Consider the following 18,161-nt stretch of genomic DNA (forward strand, 5'->3'; position numbering starts at 1 on the left):
ACGATATCTAACACAGTTAGAAGGTGTGGAAATTTTATTAATGCTACAAAATTGCTGAAACCTCATTTATTGAAACTGCACAATATAAAGCGTTTCAACTTTAGCTAGGAAATCATGACCTGGGATAACCAATGAATACAAATAGTTTTTTCTGACGAAAAGAAGTGGAGTTTGGACGAACCAAACGGACGGAAGTACTATTGGCATGATTTACGAAAAGAAAAAGAAGTATTCTACAAGCGTCAATTACATGGAGGCTCTGTCAGAGAGTGATTTGCTTACAATGGTGTGTGCTCAGTTGCGTTTGTTTCAGGTAAAATGAACTCATACGCATATCAAAATGTCCTCCCAAGTAATCTTTTACCAAATGCTGAATTTATTGCTGGAGAAAACTGAAAATATCAGCAAAACAATGCATCTATCCATCCGAGTAACAGCGCAAAAAAAATAGGTTCCAATTAAACAATGTTGAAACTTTGAAATGAGCAACTAAGTCTCCAGATCTTAACCCAATAGAGAACATATTGGGTGATTTAGCAAGAAGAGTTTATGCAAATTAGAGACATTTTACTGCATCAATAGAGCGAAATCTACCATCGAAGATGAATGGTAAAAAATACATCCCGAACTTTGTCAAAAACTAGTTTCATTCATGAAAACAATAATATTTGAAGTAATTTGAAGGAATGGCTTCCACACAAGCTTATAAATGTTTGAATTTTTGTCCTCATATGCTTTTTTCTATGTCGGCCTTAAAGATTTTACTCAGGTTCAAATATTGATCTGTAATATTTTCTGATAATGAAACACTTATAACTAATTTTTTTGTCTTTTGTACCTGTATTTAAGGCTAATAATTATCACTCTTATGACTTTTTGATCCTAAGATTAAGGTGTGTCCAATTTCTCAAAAAAGTGCACTGGACTTAAAGTTTTTACTCAGACTGTATTTATGTATTGAGAACAAGTATGACTTTAATTTCTGTCCATTAGGTTTATTTATACGATATAAGTGACTTTTTTTAACTTTAATATCTTTAATTAGACTTAAACTGGCTTAAATTAAAAAACGTTTGATGACTAACTTCTCTAAAACACCTCAAACAATTGATAAAAGAATAATATTCAATAGTTATTTTTAATAAATCAAGTTTTTTTTTTTTTTTTGTTCCACTCAGGAAAGCTTCCAATGTTTGACTGTTTTTGAGTAATCTTTTGTCTAATAGTCTCTTTGAAAAGATCATAAATGTCTTTTTATACTGTCCTGTCTGTCCTGGATGATGCTCTTATCCTAATATCGGCACTCTTTTAACTTTATTCCATACACTTCACTAGTATCTTCAAAATAACCAGACAAAAACATTGTGTGAGTAACCACACTACATACTCACATAATATGTAATGTCTCGTCAGCTTATGTTATGAGCGAGTGCGATTAAGTTTTAAGGCCTTCAAATGCCTTTTTACACCATACCTTTTCTAAAACTTATTTTTTTTAATTTATTTATTTTTTTTTTTGTGTGTTGCATATTTACCAAATCTATGCTTATACATGGGAACGAAATGAGCTTACATAACAATATCGTTGCTATTAAACAATATTCTGCTAATACAATAAGTACGCCAATGAATTCAATTTTGACAACAACAACAACAACAACAAATAATAATAATAATAAAATGTAAAAAAGGGTACATAACCTTATATATAGCCTTAATATATAACCTTAAATTCAAACGGTATGAAGCTTCACGTTTTTTACGAAGCTAGACGTTTTTGGAAAATATTAATGTTAGTTTCCACTCGTAAGGGAACTAAATTACAGAACATAAAAACCATCACATTATAAATAAAACGTTTTCATTTATGCGATAAGTGATGTTGAAAATGAAAAAATAGTTATAAGAGCAGCAGACAAGTGTTTCGGCATTCCAAGGAGCCTATTCTTCAATAAGTAAACAAAGCCTGATTACCGCAGGGGCATGCGGAGCATAGGCCCCTCCTCTTACATTTTAAGGTAGAGTGACAAAATATCTTTAATTTATTATGCTAATTAAAAATAAATAATGATTTCACTCACATTCTAGAGTACAATGATGTCATTGATGTTTTCGCAAATTCAGGAGACGAGGGGAAAATCTCTTTATTTGTTGATAAAAATTCCCTTTAAAAAAATGATATATTTGCAAATCTTAAAACCACTCAAAGTTTAGTCTGTATTTAATATTAAAAGTTATATCATAATACCTTTGATATTTATTTTAAACTGGCAAAGTTTAACCTCATCTTATATAATTATCGTATACTATATCTTTTCTACTTTTTAAACGTTGTGATTAAAAGTTTACCACCAAATTTAGCATGGTAGTGTTAATACGCAAGTATCGAAATATTTTATAGCTTCAGAATAAGCGGAAATTTAGGGAGGCCGGGGGGGAGGGGGGCAGAATGAATTTCATGTCCAGTGTCTTCAAAAATCTTAGCTGGGCCTTAGGGGCCCTGAAATACAAATGAGGTCCATGACCACTATCAGAATGATCGGGCTCTGCAAGTAAAATAAAAAATATATATTATGGATAAAAAGGCAGCTGCGGAATGGCACAATTGTGATAAAGCTAACATAATGTAAACGCTAGTTTGAATATAAGAATATCAGAGGGTGATTATGATTTAATGTTAGTTTTCATTCGATTTAATGATGTTATATATTTTTCACCAGACGTTAGAAATCCTACTTTTTAAATATTTCATTCTTCTAGCGTCTTTGTCTTTGACACTAATTATAGTTGATTTGATCGGCTATCCAGCTGTTCAAAATTGGAATGAAAAGTCGAACTTGATTTTGGAGAAACTGCATATGTTCTCAAACGAAAGCAGCCAGCAGTGCGCTATTAATAAAAATGCTTTCAGAATAATATATTGAAGAACGCTTTTGTGTGTGCTCCAAAGCTTTTGGATAATAAACCATATGGGCTAAAAGGAACATAGGTCGAACGCAAAATTACTGTTGATTTTTTTTTCTTTTTTCAGTGACCTCACTTATGTAGATATTTTTTTATTTTTGGATCCTTTTTCTTTTTTGAGTACATTTTGAAGTCTTGAGTCCTCCCTTCGTTTAGGGTATGTTTTTTGCTTTAAACCCAAGCTACTTTTTTGTTATATGTAATTAATTTATTTCAATTTCAGAAAGTTAAACTATTGCCTCATTTTTATGAGGGTTTTTTTTTTTTTTTTTTTTTTTTTTTTTTTTTTTTTTTTGTCATTTTTATCCAAGTCAATCATTTAAAATTGTTATTGAAATATTATTTCAAAATCTTTTATCGTACATATTCAAATATAATTATGAATACTTAAGTAATAAATAATGCTAAGATTAAAATTATTGCTTAATGATATTTTCATTTTATTTTAAAGCCATTTTTCATATGTATATTTCTTTAAGTGTATTTTTTGCAGTGCTCGCTTTTATGAATATTTTTGATAATCAAAGTCAGAGATAGAATAATGCGTATGAAAATTTTAGTGCTTTATAATCAAACATCGGTTTAATGACAGATAAGGGATTATTGTTTGATTTTGTTTTCAAAGTATGGTTTCTTCCAAGCATGCCTTCTTTCTACACATAGGATGTCTTCATTAAATACTTTAGTTAGACCATTTCAAATTTAAATAAATGCTTCTGCTGCAATGAAATGGATGCTTGACAAAAGTTGTTCACTCTCAACAAATCAATAAGTGACAGAGCAGGTCCTTGTGGTTCTTTTGAATGCACCAGAATAAAGGAAAGAAACTGACAGGAAACGGGGCATTGGTGATCAGTTCAGTAGAAAATGCGCATGTGGTTTAGGCTTACAACTTGAGTGCTGATAAATTACTATTGATGGATTAGGTTTATGCATCTACTTTTGTCATGTATTGTAAAGATTCACTGATAACAAACTATGCATTTAGGAGAGGAGGCAAGATTCCATTTCATTCACTGATTATCACGGTTAACTAAGTTTTTTTCTGCCCTTTCTTCTGAGATACGTTTTGATATTTTTTCAAAAAAAAAAAAGTCTTTTTCAAGACTAAGTGGTTCTTAATTGCACTTTATTAGTGGAATACACTGCTCATAATATTCTACTCTGCTGATTTGAGTAAACAACTCTGCTGTATTCCTTTTGAAGAAATGGATTCGGACGAACGTTCAGATAATGAATATTCAGATTCATCGTCTTCTGGATCGCTCTCTGATAGTGAAACGGAGGAAGATACATCACTAAATGACGTAAGAGACTGGGTCAGATTAGACAGCCAAGATTTGGCTCCCCCTCCATAACGCTTCCCATTCACTGGAAATCCGGGGATTAAAATATTGCTGCATCATTCTTCACTGGTTGAATTTCTTTGTGAATTTTTGGATGACGACATTATCAACTATATATCAACCGAAACGAATCGATATGCACGGGACTTCATTGAAAATAATGAACTGACACCGGGTTCTAACGTACAGAACTGGAAGGAAACCGACTCGAGTGAAATTAGTGTTTCTAGCATTAATTGATATTACAAGGCATCATGCGACAGCCATTACAAAAATGGTATTGGACACAAAAAAAAAGATAAAAACACCCTATTTTGGAGAAGTTATGCCTGAAAGACGGTTCAAGACGATTATGAGTTTTTTTTCATTTCACGGACAATAATACCATTGATTTAAGAAATCATCCCCAGCCAGGACTTAAAAAAATGTATAAAGTGTACGAATATATTAACAATAAATTGAAATCTGTATGTGTACCCGATAAAGATGTAGCTATCGATGAATCCTTACCACTTTATAAAGGAAGACTTATTTTCAAACAATATCTTAATTCAAATGAATGTTGGATGCTGTATGGTTTTAAATATTTTATTATTAATGTCGCTCATTCTTTGCTGCATATAAATAATTTATTTCTTGATGCTAATATAATACGGTGTAACGTTTTTGCGATTCAACAGTGTTCTTTTTCATTATTAAATGGAAATTCGAAAAACTTAGATTGAAATATAATATAAAATTATAATTTCTCAAACGCAGAACTTTTCAAACGCCCTCACTTCAATCATTGATTAGGAAAATCTTACTTTATCAGAAACGAGTTCTAGTTCATTTTTAGCTCTCTGTTTTGTCTTTAAAATTGTGATACTTGACATGTAAAGTAATATACGTCCCTCGTAAAAATTCCGATTTTTGAGTTAGTAACATTTTTAATTTTTTTTCTAAACAGCATTTTTTCACGTCTGGCCCATGCTGGTGAAAAAAATAAACTGGCTCGTATCGAAAAGAAATAATTAGTCGTTTAGCTACCAATTAGGTTCAGGAATCATTCTAAAATGATCAAGGAAAATTCGTTCAAATCTTTGACTATATGATGTTTTCATTATATACAGAAGATATGTATTTTTCGTACACTTATAAGTAAGGCTTTTGTTTTTCCTCTGTTTAGTTTCCAGTTTTGGTTTCTCGTTATTATTAATATTTTTATTATTTCAGAACTACTAGTTATAGAATTTGAATCTACGTTTAGATTGAAAATTTAAGTTGTTTATCGCAAAATGATACATAGCCAAGACCAGTTATCCCCAAAACTTTGGCTAAAAGAGAGAAACTGAGAAAATATTACGTGTGACGGAAGAGTTGTACCTGTCACCTAAAATATTATAATTGTGTATGTACATATTGTCCTCTCCCCCTCCCCTTTAATACACATTCAAGTTTTATGATGCCTATTTTCCTAATTAAATGACGTTGTATTAAAACACACGTGCGTATGTTTCAAATAAAATAACAAAATAACATTAAAAGTACTTAAAAGCGCCATTCATTGTAGTGATATTTTGAGAGAAGCTATATTGGGTCACGTTGGGTCCCGTCAACGCCAGACAGCAACACGCCTCCCATTCAAATTGAAGGAGAGTCTACCACACCTCCTATTACACGCTAGAGTGACCGAAGGGGGAAGCGAAAAATGCCGCTACGAATATATTCGTAGCTTGCCGTTTTCAGTACGAAAAAGTTTCCGAACATATTCGTAGCCTGCCGCTTTTAATATAAAAATATTTCCGAATATATTCGGGCTCGCCGCCAGGAGGGTTAATTATAGCCTTACTAATGTAGTTAAATCAGTAAATTAAATGTATTTTGCTACGAAAGTAATTGAATTAATTAATTTAATATAAAAACATTTTTGCTCATAAATAACTTCATTTAGTCATTAAAGTTTTTTTTTTTTTTTTAAATATTTCAATTTGAAATATATTCAGTGTTCAATTCAAGGGGAACTGAAGACAAAAATCACTCCCTCCGACGATTACATTTATGTTCCTTAATACATATATCGTAAGTGTCGTCCAATTTCTAAAGTTTGACAAGTATTCTAGATTTAATATTTTATGACGCCGTTAGTTTAATTTATAGTTATGTCAGTGCTAATTAACAGACTTCGTTGGAATTTTTTTTATGTACTATGCTCCCTGATTATTAGAAGATGGCTGGACTAAATAGGAAAATTCTTTTTCTGTTTAAAACGATGTACTTCTCCCAGTCGTCTAATAGTCTTCAAGTCTGGGTATGAGGGATCCTGGAGAAATCGAGGGAACTCTTCAAACTTCATACTCGCACTTTGTTGTTTGTAAATTCATAGCGTCTCTCTTAGTGAAACGATTTTAATGTTTTTTTAATAGATAGGAGTGATCTAACTTAGGTCTCAAGCCTTTGCTTTACCCTATTTGTTCTTTAGAAAAAAGTTATGGGCAAAAAACAATAAACTTCTTTTAATTTCACTATTAAACGATTAAATATAAAATTCATTGTTAAAGAACCATAAAACATTATTATTAATCAGGGGTGCCCTCTTAAGGACGGGGGGGGTCCTTTTTAGGGGGCTCTTGCTTTGGGGGAGTACCCCCCCTCCCCTAAATATTTCCCCTTTTTTATCATTAGTAGTCATGTCGCAAATTGTGAAGAAAGACTCCTATGAAGCAAGCAGGAAATTCATATAGTATCAGTGCTCTAGTAGTGTTTGGATCTTCACATATACACATCACAATGGATACTCTGTTTCTAGTGTGGTGTTGATCTATAACGGTGCCAAGTAGAGAAAAATGACTTTTTTCACGAGTTACGTGACACGTATTATTGTGAAACATAAAAGTGTTAGGAAAACCATTGATATTTACCTAGTTCTAACTAAATTAGCGCACAAATAAATCCTGGAGAGGAACAAAGATCAGTTTTTACTGCCAATCGTATAAAATATTATGCACATTGATTTTTTTTTTCTTTTTTTAACCGATTTCAAAAAACACGTTTTCAATTCGTCAGAATCTTTTTGTCTCCCGTAAACTCAAACACGCATAGACCAATTTGGAAAATTCTTTCTTTTTTTTTGGATCATTGAAAAACCAAGAATACTCTTCAAATTCTATGGGCAAAGTTAAAGCGATTTCTGTTGTTTTTTAGTGATTCATGATTTTTTTTCGAAAAGCATACTTTGATAAAATCAAACTGATGATGAAGAAGAGTTTCTTTGTTAATAATTGCGCATTTGAAAAAGCCTTTCTTCATAGTCCTTGGGAAGTCTCCGAGACGCTGTGCTCTATTTCTTTCTCTATTTTGCTCATCTTTGCTGTTTTTAGGCTTCTGTGCTCGACTCTTTCTCACTCGAGATGTACGTTAGGAGTGTACCACATTCTCTACCCTACGTACTTATTTTATATTTACACCACAAAAGAGCAAAAAAAAAAATTATTTTTAAACAAAAAAGGAACCAACTTCAAAAAACAAAGAGGAACTAAAAAGTAAAAAATAATTGGTCATACTAACATACGATTTCTTGCCCAAACGAATAAATCAAATTTATTTTACAATTCCTCTACAAAAATCCACTAAATTAAACACTCATTCTTTACATAAATAATAACCGATGATAAAGTAAACCGCTTGTTTCAACAGTGAAACTCACGCCAAGGCATGATAATTTGATAATATGTTTTGGTAATGTTTGACATGCATGGAAAAGCTTTATTGTGACAAGGCTGAACTCTATCCGACGACTTAACAGTTTTACTGGTAAGACTGTCATTTTAGGAAAACGAAGGAACCAAAACAATTCGCTACTGCAATAAAATATAGGGGGCGCTGCAGCCAGTCTAATGGCGGATGAAAAAGGTAAAACAAACAAATGGTTTAACTTATAACTTGCTTTGAAGATTAGTGAATGACAGTAATTTATCATAGTGTTTGTAGAAAGCTTACTTTTCCATTGTTCTGAAATTACATTACACTATAAACTATCTGAAGCCTGTAATGTACCCCAAAGAAAACACGTGGAACGGAATGTTTTATTTTTTTCGGTAGTATTGTAAATCATAGCAAGGTATCGTATTCGAGCTCTGGAGATGCGAATTGACGCTATTTACTGGAGTTTAGGATTAATCTACCGGTGTTAGGGTTAAAATTTCAACTATCAAAATATCACCAAACAGGCAATGACTTCGTTCAAATGTAGAAACAATTTTCACCCGTCATACCATGACGGGCTACTTTCTACTTATAAAATAAACACTGATTTTAATTACTATACGATGGAATATTTTAATACCTAAATAATTATTTACGATCTCTAAATTTTTAATAACCATTTGAAGTCGGGGCCTCCTATAAACTACTACCTAACGTAACTGACAACCCACCAAATCCTGAGTTAAGCATTAACTTAACAAAACGCAAAATCTTTAAAACTAAGCCTACTCAGTTACGTTAGGTAAAAGTTTATAGGAGGCTCCGAGTTCAAATGATTATTAAAAATTAAGAAATCGTATATAATTATTTAGGTAATAAAATAATTCATCGTATAGTAAATAAAATCAGTGTTTATTTTATAATTGGGTGTTTAATTTAGTGGATTTGTGTACAGGAATTGTAAAAGAAATTTGATTGGGTAAGAAATCGTATGTTAGTATGACCAATAGTTTTTTTTTACTTTTTATTTAATCTTTGTTTTTTGAAGTCGGTTCTTTTTTTATTTGAAAATAATTTATTGGCAAGATTTGTAAGAGAGGAAGTAATTCTACTTTTTTCTATCAGATTACAAAAAATATTTCTTATATTCTGAAAAGAAAGAATGCTGGATATGTTTGAGACTTTTTCGACAATTTGGCGATATTTTTATGCAAGAAAGGAAAACCTTTAAAGCAATCAAGGATAGGAGTAAAAATAATACGCTCTTAGCTAATCTAAAACTAGCAAAAAATAAGATGACAGTGTAGCGAAGCATTCGAAATTAACAGTCTGCGACATTATTTTTGTTGCATTCTAATTTAATTTCAATTAAGTTTACAATAAATATCTGGAGGGATAAAATTCAAGTTTTCAATTTTGAATTTTCATGTTTGTTAGGGTTTGTTATTATTATGAAGAATAACGTACGTAACTTTGATGAACTACGATTTTTAAGATATGAAATGAATTTGAAAAACGCTGTCCTAATATGTTTTCGTCATGTGATTATTTATGATGAAATGTTCAAAATGCGGAAACAACTGCGTTTAGTTGGCGAAAAACTGAAAATAACCAGTTTTGCGTTTTTTATTACAGCCCTATTCTCGGGTTTAAGCACATTCATGAAAGTGGTCACTTGAGAAACAAGGCGTGGCCATGTCCCATCTCCTGACAGCTAGATTGTCAAGGATGTTTTAATATGCTTGAATAGTAAAATAATAATTAAAATAAAAGAAAAAACTATACTGTTTTATTAATTTAACAGCAGATTTTAGGTATTTTCATTTCGTTTGCCGTTTGCTTGTAGCATATTACTATTATTATTTTGTGCTGCTGTGGTAGTACATTACTAGTTTATTACGATTTTTATGCTGATGACAACTAATACCAAATAGTTAAAAATCCAAAAAAAAAAAAAAATCCGTGCTAATAAACACTCATTGTATTTTTATCAATAAAATAATGTAACTCATTTTGCGTTAATATTCATTTTAGGGCTTAACTGGACTTCGAGGCGAAAAAGGCATTCAAGGCTTAGTTGGATCTAAGGTTTGTATGAAATATAGGAATGTTATTTGAAAAATAATTGCTTTAATTAGTATTACATATTTTAAACTTGTTCTTGTTCACTTTGAACAGCAAAATCATGTTCATTCTTGAATTATTTTTATTAGGGAGCGACAGGGGATACAGGATTGCAAGGTCCACCAGGGCAAGCTGGTCAGCAGGTATGGAAAAAATAACCCCTTTTTTTAACTTTTGCATTTGTTATACCAAATCTCAAGAGCATTAAATTTAAAAAAGGAAATTAAGGAGCATTATGTTTACGTTAAATTTGATTCATCTTAAATTTCTTTGAGGATAAAATGACTTATTTCAAACACTGAATAATAAATTGTTACTTCAGAAACTCCCAACCTGAGGAGAAAAACCTACATTTAATCAATATAAATCTAACATTCTACCTTATATTTTTACAGAATTAATACTTTTAAATATTGGAAGTTACTTAATTCCTCCCATAAAGCTTCTGAGCGAGAAATTTGATCCAATCAAAGCGTGTTAGCTCAAAACATCTCGTTTATTTCCATGTTTCGATTTTTGATTTATGTATGTGTATTTAAGTTTTGAGCAATTCAGAAAAATTAAACAATAGCGCCTACGGCGCAATTCTAAGATCACCTAAAACATAAGCTAAATGGTGCATTATGACTCAAACAAACTTTTGAACAAAATCTTGACGCGCAATATGTAGGACCAAATGTATTTTTTGATTTAGATATTTTCAGGATATTTTTTAATAACTTAAATAACTTTCAACATCAGCCCTTATGTGAGAACTGAGACCAGTCCGTGGACTTCATGGAATACCAAAACTATCAGAAAATGTTTGTCAGAATTGTTTATGAAAATGATTATCCCCCCCCCCGCCCCGGAATGAAAACCTATTTTTATTTTAATGCAATTTCATTTGTTACACAATGACATTTCTAATCAAAAATTGAAATTCAAGTAATTTTAATAAAACGATATTCATTGAAACATAATTATTTTTCTCCTAATCCTGTTATTACCAATTTAATAATGAAAATATACAGTAAAAACTGTTTTAAACAAGTTTTTAATTTTTATTCTACTTTTTATTTTTTAAATTTTTTATTCTATTATTACATATTTTTATTTTTTAATCTATTTTTATGAATTTTTGTATCTTTTATATTTTTGCACGAATTATTTCCTTTCTTCCCGAAAATGTTCCATATTAAACAAAGTTTTGTTTTTTTTTTAATGTTTTCTTTTTACTTCTTTTTTAAAAAAAGAAGTATTGTATTCGCGAAAAAAAAAAAAATTTCACTCAAAAATCGAGCTTAATTTCCATTTTGCTCACCCCCGAATGAATGTTGAGTTTTTTTTTCCGACTCGACCCCCCCCCCATGAATAAGTGCTTAAGAAAGTATAGACAAGCGAAATATCCATTTTGACGATTCCCGAGTTAATTACGACGAGTTTTCTCATGACGTCTGTATGTGTGTATGTGCGTATGTATGTCGCATAACTCAAGAACGGTATGTCCTAGAAAGTTGAAATCTGGTACATATACTCCTAGTGGGGTCTAGTTGTGTACCTCCCATTTTGTTTGCGTTCGGGTGTTTCTAAAGGGGTCGTTTACCCCTTTTGGGGGGAAAATCATTATTAATTTCGATGTACACAAGTGGTGTTACAATTTGGCGGACACTTGGCGATATATCGCCAGTTTTGTCTCCAACTTGGCGAGAAATTTTGCGTTTTTTTTAAATCTGGTTTTAATTTGGCCACTGTTGGTGATATATAGAGAGTAACCTATTGAATCACATTAAAATTGCCAATAATGGTGAAATGACATTAAAGTGGAGTAAAAGGAAGTCATGTGATGCACACATTAGCTCGTTTTTTAATTTGGATAAATGTTTACTATTTTCATGTTTTCGACACAGCTGTTATTTTCTGACACTATCTGCAAATTTGCTTCCATGTGTAGCGTTAAAGCAGCTTTATGTTTCAAATATCATTTACACATCAAGTTCAAATTGTAAACGTGTTTTTTTTTTTTTTCGAATTTAAACATGCTAGGGGGACCGAAAAGTAATATCTTTTTTTGAAAAAAATATTTTTTTTTTTCAGTTTTTATTGTTGATCAACAATACTAATGCTAATTACCCTCTCTATAAACATCCTCTTGACCATTACAAGTTTTCAATCTCGGATAATAAAAATTAATGGATTTTGGAGCAAAATATCTGGAAATGGCATCATGGATACAAGCCACATTTTAAAGTCCATGTACCATAGAAAGTGTTTTAGCGATCGGAAGGAAAAAAAAATCGTATGGTGGAATTTTTGTGGCGAGAATATGTCCACTCTTATCAGCAGAAAAGGAGTGATCCTGAAAACATGATAATGCAAGAAAACACTGCTCAAGGCGAAACCTTAAAATAATGATGAGCTATGGAGGACTGTTTCACCCAACGTACTCACCTGACACTGCACCATTTGATTTACTTTTATACCGAAATATATATGACAAAAAAAAAACCTTGAAAATCTGTGCGATATCCAAAATTCCATCTGCAGATATTATGCAGATGCTTAAAAACCGACTCATTCTATCAATCCGGGCTTGAAAAGTTTTGCATTACACGGAAAAAGGTTGTTGATAAGGAAGGTAATAACATATTTTATTGAAAATAAAAACTTTCAAAATTTTATTTGTTTGAAAAAAAATACATTAGTTTCCGGTCCCCCTAACATATTGAAACAACTAGACTTTTGTTTTCCTGAATAATTTGTTTTCTGAAACAAAAACTTTTTCCAATCGATGTTTTCTTTATATAGGGTGCTAGAGGACCTCAAGGAGAGAAAGGGCCTAGAGGGAATGAAGGAAAAAAAGTAAGTTCAATTTTAATCTCTTGAAAACTTGAATTTTCAGTCAATGAGCATTAAGAGTAGGGGAGAGTGTTGTAGGGGAAGCTACTGTACCCTCGGACAAAATTTACTTTTCAATTTTTGCTGGTCTCTGGGAATGGATAATCGATCGGAAAAAAATTTCTGGCAGAATATACAACTTATTCATCCAATTTGGCAATTTTTGTCAGGTGAAAATCTCAAAGCTTTCAACCTCAAAAAAAATTTCTTAAAAACCATCTTTTTTGTCCGTGGGTACAACAACCCGTTCATCCTGCGGACAGGTGCCTTTGTACCTATGGACATGTAAAAAAAATAATATATAAATAGGTCTGAGGAACTCAATTATACTCATAAGCCATTTTATATTGAAATACTTCAAATATCCATTGAAAATAACATTAAATAAAATATCCAACAGAAATTAAACTTTGAAAATTAATAGAAGGTTTTTCCCCTTTTTTTAATTTTCTTTTAACTTTAATGTCAGTGAACTCTTTAAAAAAAATATTAGTTTTAAGAGAGTTAATGATGTTATGAAAACTTAATATGTTTTTAAACAAAAAATAACTAGATTCCTGATAGTATGGCTTTCTATGTACCTACATAATAACTTCAATTTATATGCAAATTGAAACCTTTAACCAAAATTAACCCATTACAAAAAACTCAGTTTAGATTAAACATACAAAAATCTAGAAAGTCGACTTCAAATGAAAACAGGTGGAACTGACGGCCGGTAGATCCTACAACAGGTGGGGGTTACTTCAATACTATATCTTCAAGCCCTACTTCCAATTCATCATCGTTGTTGAAAGCAAATTTCGGACGTTGATGACAAGGCACCATTTTGAGGTAATTCACACTGTAGAAAGAGTCAGGTGTGACCCAAGAAGACTAAAAATTTCTGTCCGTGGGAACATATGGTTGTGTGTCCTTGGGTACAAAGGAATGCCATTTCGGTTTTGCAAGGCAGTTACATTAACAGGATTACAGTTTTACAATATTTAAAATCAGAAACAAAACCTTCAAAATATAGGGAATCATGATACCTACAAGAATGAATAATACAATCCACGACGGACGGAAAAAAAAGGTTCTTTTTTTTTTACTTAGATCCTACTAAAACCCGAAAAAATGTGATAGAATCTTAAATGTTCGTTTCATGGCGTTGAAACTTTCTGGGGTAATGGAGAGGCTGTGACACACACGTTGAACCCCAATTAGGATCTCTCTCAACGATACCCGGAATATCCCGACCAACGTCCGTAGGTACAACTGTCCGTGGGTACAGCAGCTTCCCCTACCTTGGGACAGTTTTCATATTTTAATTTTTGACGTCAATTATTTTGATGAAATTTAAAATCTAAAAGTCACATTAAAATACCCCAACATATTTTTATGCAGTATATGTTTTAAAATTCAGACAGTTTGAATATAAAATATTGCCAGCCATTTAATGTAAGAGTTCCAAGCTGTCCCAAGGTACAACATCCTATTGTACCTTGGGACATATCCTGTTGTACGTGGGAAAATCTTCATGATGCAGGAAACAGCCATATACTTAAACCAAATTTTTCACCAAACAACAATAAAAATATATTTTTCATAGTAATGAATTAAATCATGAATAATGAATTATGAATAATGAATTATGAAACCTTATCTAATATTAAATGTGTTTAAAAGACTACATAAGATTAGAACATTTTTCCATGTTCCTAAGAATATCTTAATTATTCAGAACCATGCATATGTTGTACCTTGGAATGTGTTCTATTCTAAGGTACAATATGTGTGGCTGTCTCAAGGTATAATCACCACGTGGTTTAAGAAAAATCAAAATGGCGGTCAATCTAGACGCACTATCATTACTTTCTCATATCCAAAATATTTAAAATACTTCTCTTTAATAACTAAATAAAGTTCAGTTGATTAGTTTTACAAATACAAAGGCAGAAAATGAAATAAAAATGAAGAAAATAATGATTTTTACTATGGCACTATTTAGTGGTGAAGGTTACTATTAGACATTACAAACACATGGCTGCTAAAAATAGATTCTTAGAATTTAGCAATGTTCCAAGGTACAACACTCTCTCCTATGCATTTTGCATTTGACAATTTACGAAATTAAGCATATGTTACACACACTATTATATATATATATATATATATATATATATATATATATATATATATATATATATATATATATATATATATATATATATGTGTGTGTGTGTGTGTGTGTGTGTGTGTGTATTTTTTGCATGAAAAATATATCTAACTCGTAATTTAAGGCATTACAGAAACATCTTTTAATTGTTAAATTGCATATTTTAATTTACAAGATTATTTTACTTATGACATATAAATCATCATTACAATTTTTCAGCATTATTTAACATTTTAGCCGAATTAACCTCATTTACTTTTTATTTCAGGGTCATGCCGGCTTTCCAGGCACACCAGGTCTACCAGGAAACCCAGGAATAGCAGTGAGCATTTATTTCCTTAGTACATTGCTTCATGCTTTGAACTGATTTTTAAAACCTTAAACCATTAGTGTGAATGATAGCTTTTAGTGTGAATATTAATAATTGTTTTCAAAAAGAGTGGTGCGTGATTATCGAACTTAAGTTACAAGACTTTCAAACAACTTCAGTTGATTTTCAAACTAAACTGTAAACTATTTTCCATTTCAGGGAAAACCAGGTGTTCCAGGCCCCCCAGGATCCCCAGGTACTCCAGGTGCCAAGGTAAAAAATTTTTACTCCCTGCTTAAAAAGACCTGCATGAGTTATTTTTATTTTTTATTTATTTTTTTTTCAATCATATTTTTTACACACTGCGTCTTAGGGACCAAAAGGTGACTCTGGACGTATGGGCGTCCCAGGACCATCAGGCAATCCTGGTATTCCAGGTTTTCCAGGCTCTAAAGGTGATGTTGGATCTGAAGGAAGACCTGTAAGTTTAATGGCTTGATTTTGACTTTTTACTAATGTATAATGACTATTGTACGCTGAACAAGGGAATTAAAATGTTCCGCTTACACAAAAGCTATCCGTAATCGAAATGTGTTAATCAAGACAAACTAACATCATTGACTTTTCAGAACCACTGATACCTTTATTGGTCATCCTATATACAAGAGCCAAAGCACACTGCTCCCTCACAGTTAAGGTAGAATGAAATCAACACCAAACAACTATATTTTTGCATCTTTTTCTGAACTACGAAACTATATCCGAAACTTAGTAGTTTAAAAGCAAAATCCGTGATTTATACTCGTATGAAGTTTATGTACAATCTACTCATAATATTATTTATATTTTAATTTTAAGTGTACCAAACGTACTAATGACTTGTAATGGACGAAAAGCTTGAAGTTCATTAGCTGAAATTAAGAAGTATTAATTTATCCTGCTTTGTTTCACATCCAGAATTTAATTTCGGCTACAGTTTGTCAATCACTTATTACTAAGAATTGAGAACCCGCGGTACAAATTAAGAAGGTGAATGTGCTTTTTATTTCGTTCTGTTTTTGAAGTTATTTCGTTAAGGACCTTGTTTTATTATTAAAATTTTAGTTTTAATACAATAAAAAAATTGTTCGTGGATGCGTTTTTTTTTTAAATTTAAATTTAAATATTTATTTTTTTTAATAATGGTCGGAACGGCCTTTCATGCTCAGTAGTTTATTGAAATTGCAAATGTATGATAAAGCTACTCGAGAAAAAAATCGTGAGAAAATATATAAATTACTCAAGACATTTTTGTAATTTTCGTATCAATATGTGTTGAACTAATTATCTCCTATATTTTTTGTAAACAAAATTAAAGAAGAATTACGATTTGAAACTTACATCAAATTTAAATCCAATTTGTAAATTTACAAAATTAATTTATTGCAGTTGAACGATTTCTATTCTTGTGTTCCTTTTCACTTTAGCACTTTGACTTATAAAACTTAACAACAATAAATATTTCATTAATACTTATCGAAAAAGTTGTCACCCAAATGTCAATTTTAGGGACCGCAAGGTCCAGCTGGGCCAATGGGACCATCTGGAGATAAAGGTCCTCCTGGGTTACCTGGTATTCAAGGACGACAAGGAGCACAGGGGCCTAAAGGACCTCAGGTATATATATATTTTAAAACTTTTATTTGACACTAAAAATTCGGCTTTCAGAACAATGTTTTTGAATAACCCTCATCATTTCTATTTTAAACATACACTTGTCGCATAATGTAGATTTTTGTTTTTATTTTTTTGTTATTGTTTTTATTTATTAATTAATTTATTTTTTTTGCTACTTTAGGGAGTAAGAGGATCTGAAGGTAAACCTGGAGCAGATGGAAATCCTGGACTGCAAGGACTGACTGGAGCACCAGGACCTATTGGCCGCCCAGGAGAGCCAGGACCAGAAGTAAGATGAATTCTTTTAAATGAAGAATGAAGTATATCTTAATAAGCATATAATAATATATAGTATATGTATGTGTTCTGACGTTTAAATATATTGAAAAGTAACTGGCAGTTGATTTTAAAATCGTATTTTGCTGTCTTTTATGTCATAGCTTTTTTCAAAAACTTATTTTATACACTTAATTCCTCTATCGCTGATAAAATGTTCGATTGGAGTTTTGTCTTACTTGAAAATTTCAATTACTCATTGCATAGGGAAATGCGTGCAATTATCCAAATTCACTCGGACAATGTAGCTGAAATAATGCAACTTGAACTTCTATCATGAGGTAGCAACTGAAATATCTTGAGAATACATATTTCAAAAGTTTTGTGGATGTACAATAAAACCCAAATTGGTGTTGTTACAAATAGGTCATATAACCGCATTAGTTATAAAAAAGAAAAAAAAAGGCTCGGAGGCAACTATAGTGAAAATCTCATGCACTTTGTATTCTTTAGCAAATGTAATTCTAAAGCAGTTGTAATGAGTCACTAAAACTGAATGTAGACCTATTCATTTTTAAGCTGATTGGTAAGAGCTGTTACTTGATTCTGCCGCATGGCATTTACATTAGAATTTCAATGTACTTTATATCTATATATATATAAAAATGAATGTTTGTCTGTATGTCATCCATGAACTCAAAAACTACCCGGCAGATTTGACTGAAACTTTCACCGTTTGTTATTTTTGGTACTGGGAATGTTTATA

At 31.4% G+C, this 18,161-nt stretch overlaps 1 protein-coding gene across 1 annotated transcript in view; it reads left to right on the top strand.

Moving 5' to 3' along the window:
* The window catches only part of LOC129218030 (collagen alpha-1(I) chain-like), a 106,893-nt gene that overhangs the window by 78,660 nt on the left and 10,072 nt on the right, over positions 1-18,161 (top strand). Inside the window, exons 33-40 of the mRNA XM_054852209.1 lie at positions 10,029-10,082; positions 10,208-10,261; positions 12,906-12,959; positions 15,422-15,475; positions 15,683-15,736; positions 15,837-15,944; positions 17,012-17,119; positions 17,301-17,408. Of these exons, the coding sequence (XP_054708184.1) occupies positions 10,029-10,082; positions 10,208-10,261; positions 12,906-12,959; positions 15,422-15,475; positions 15,683-15,736; positions 15,837-15,944; positions 17,012-17,119; positions 17,301-17,408 (594 nt within the window). The remainder of the gene's footprint in view (positions 1-10,028; positions 10,083-10,207; positions 10,262-12,905; positions 12,960-15,421; positions 15,476-15,682; positions 15,737-15,836; positions 15,945-17,011; positions 17,120-17,300; positions 17,409-18,161) is intronic.

The sequence above is a fragment of the Uloborus diversus genome, chromosome 3 (assembly GCF_026930045.1).
Source record: "Uloborus diversus isolate 005 chromosome 3, Udiv.v.3.1, whole genome shotgun sequence".
Classification (NCBI taxonomy): Eukaryota; Metazoa; Arthropoda; class Arachnida; order Araneae; family Uloboridae; genus Uloborus; species Uloborus diversus.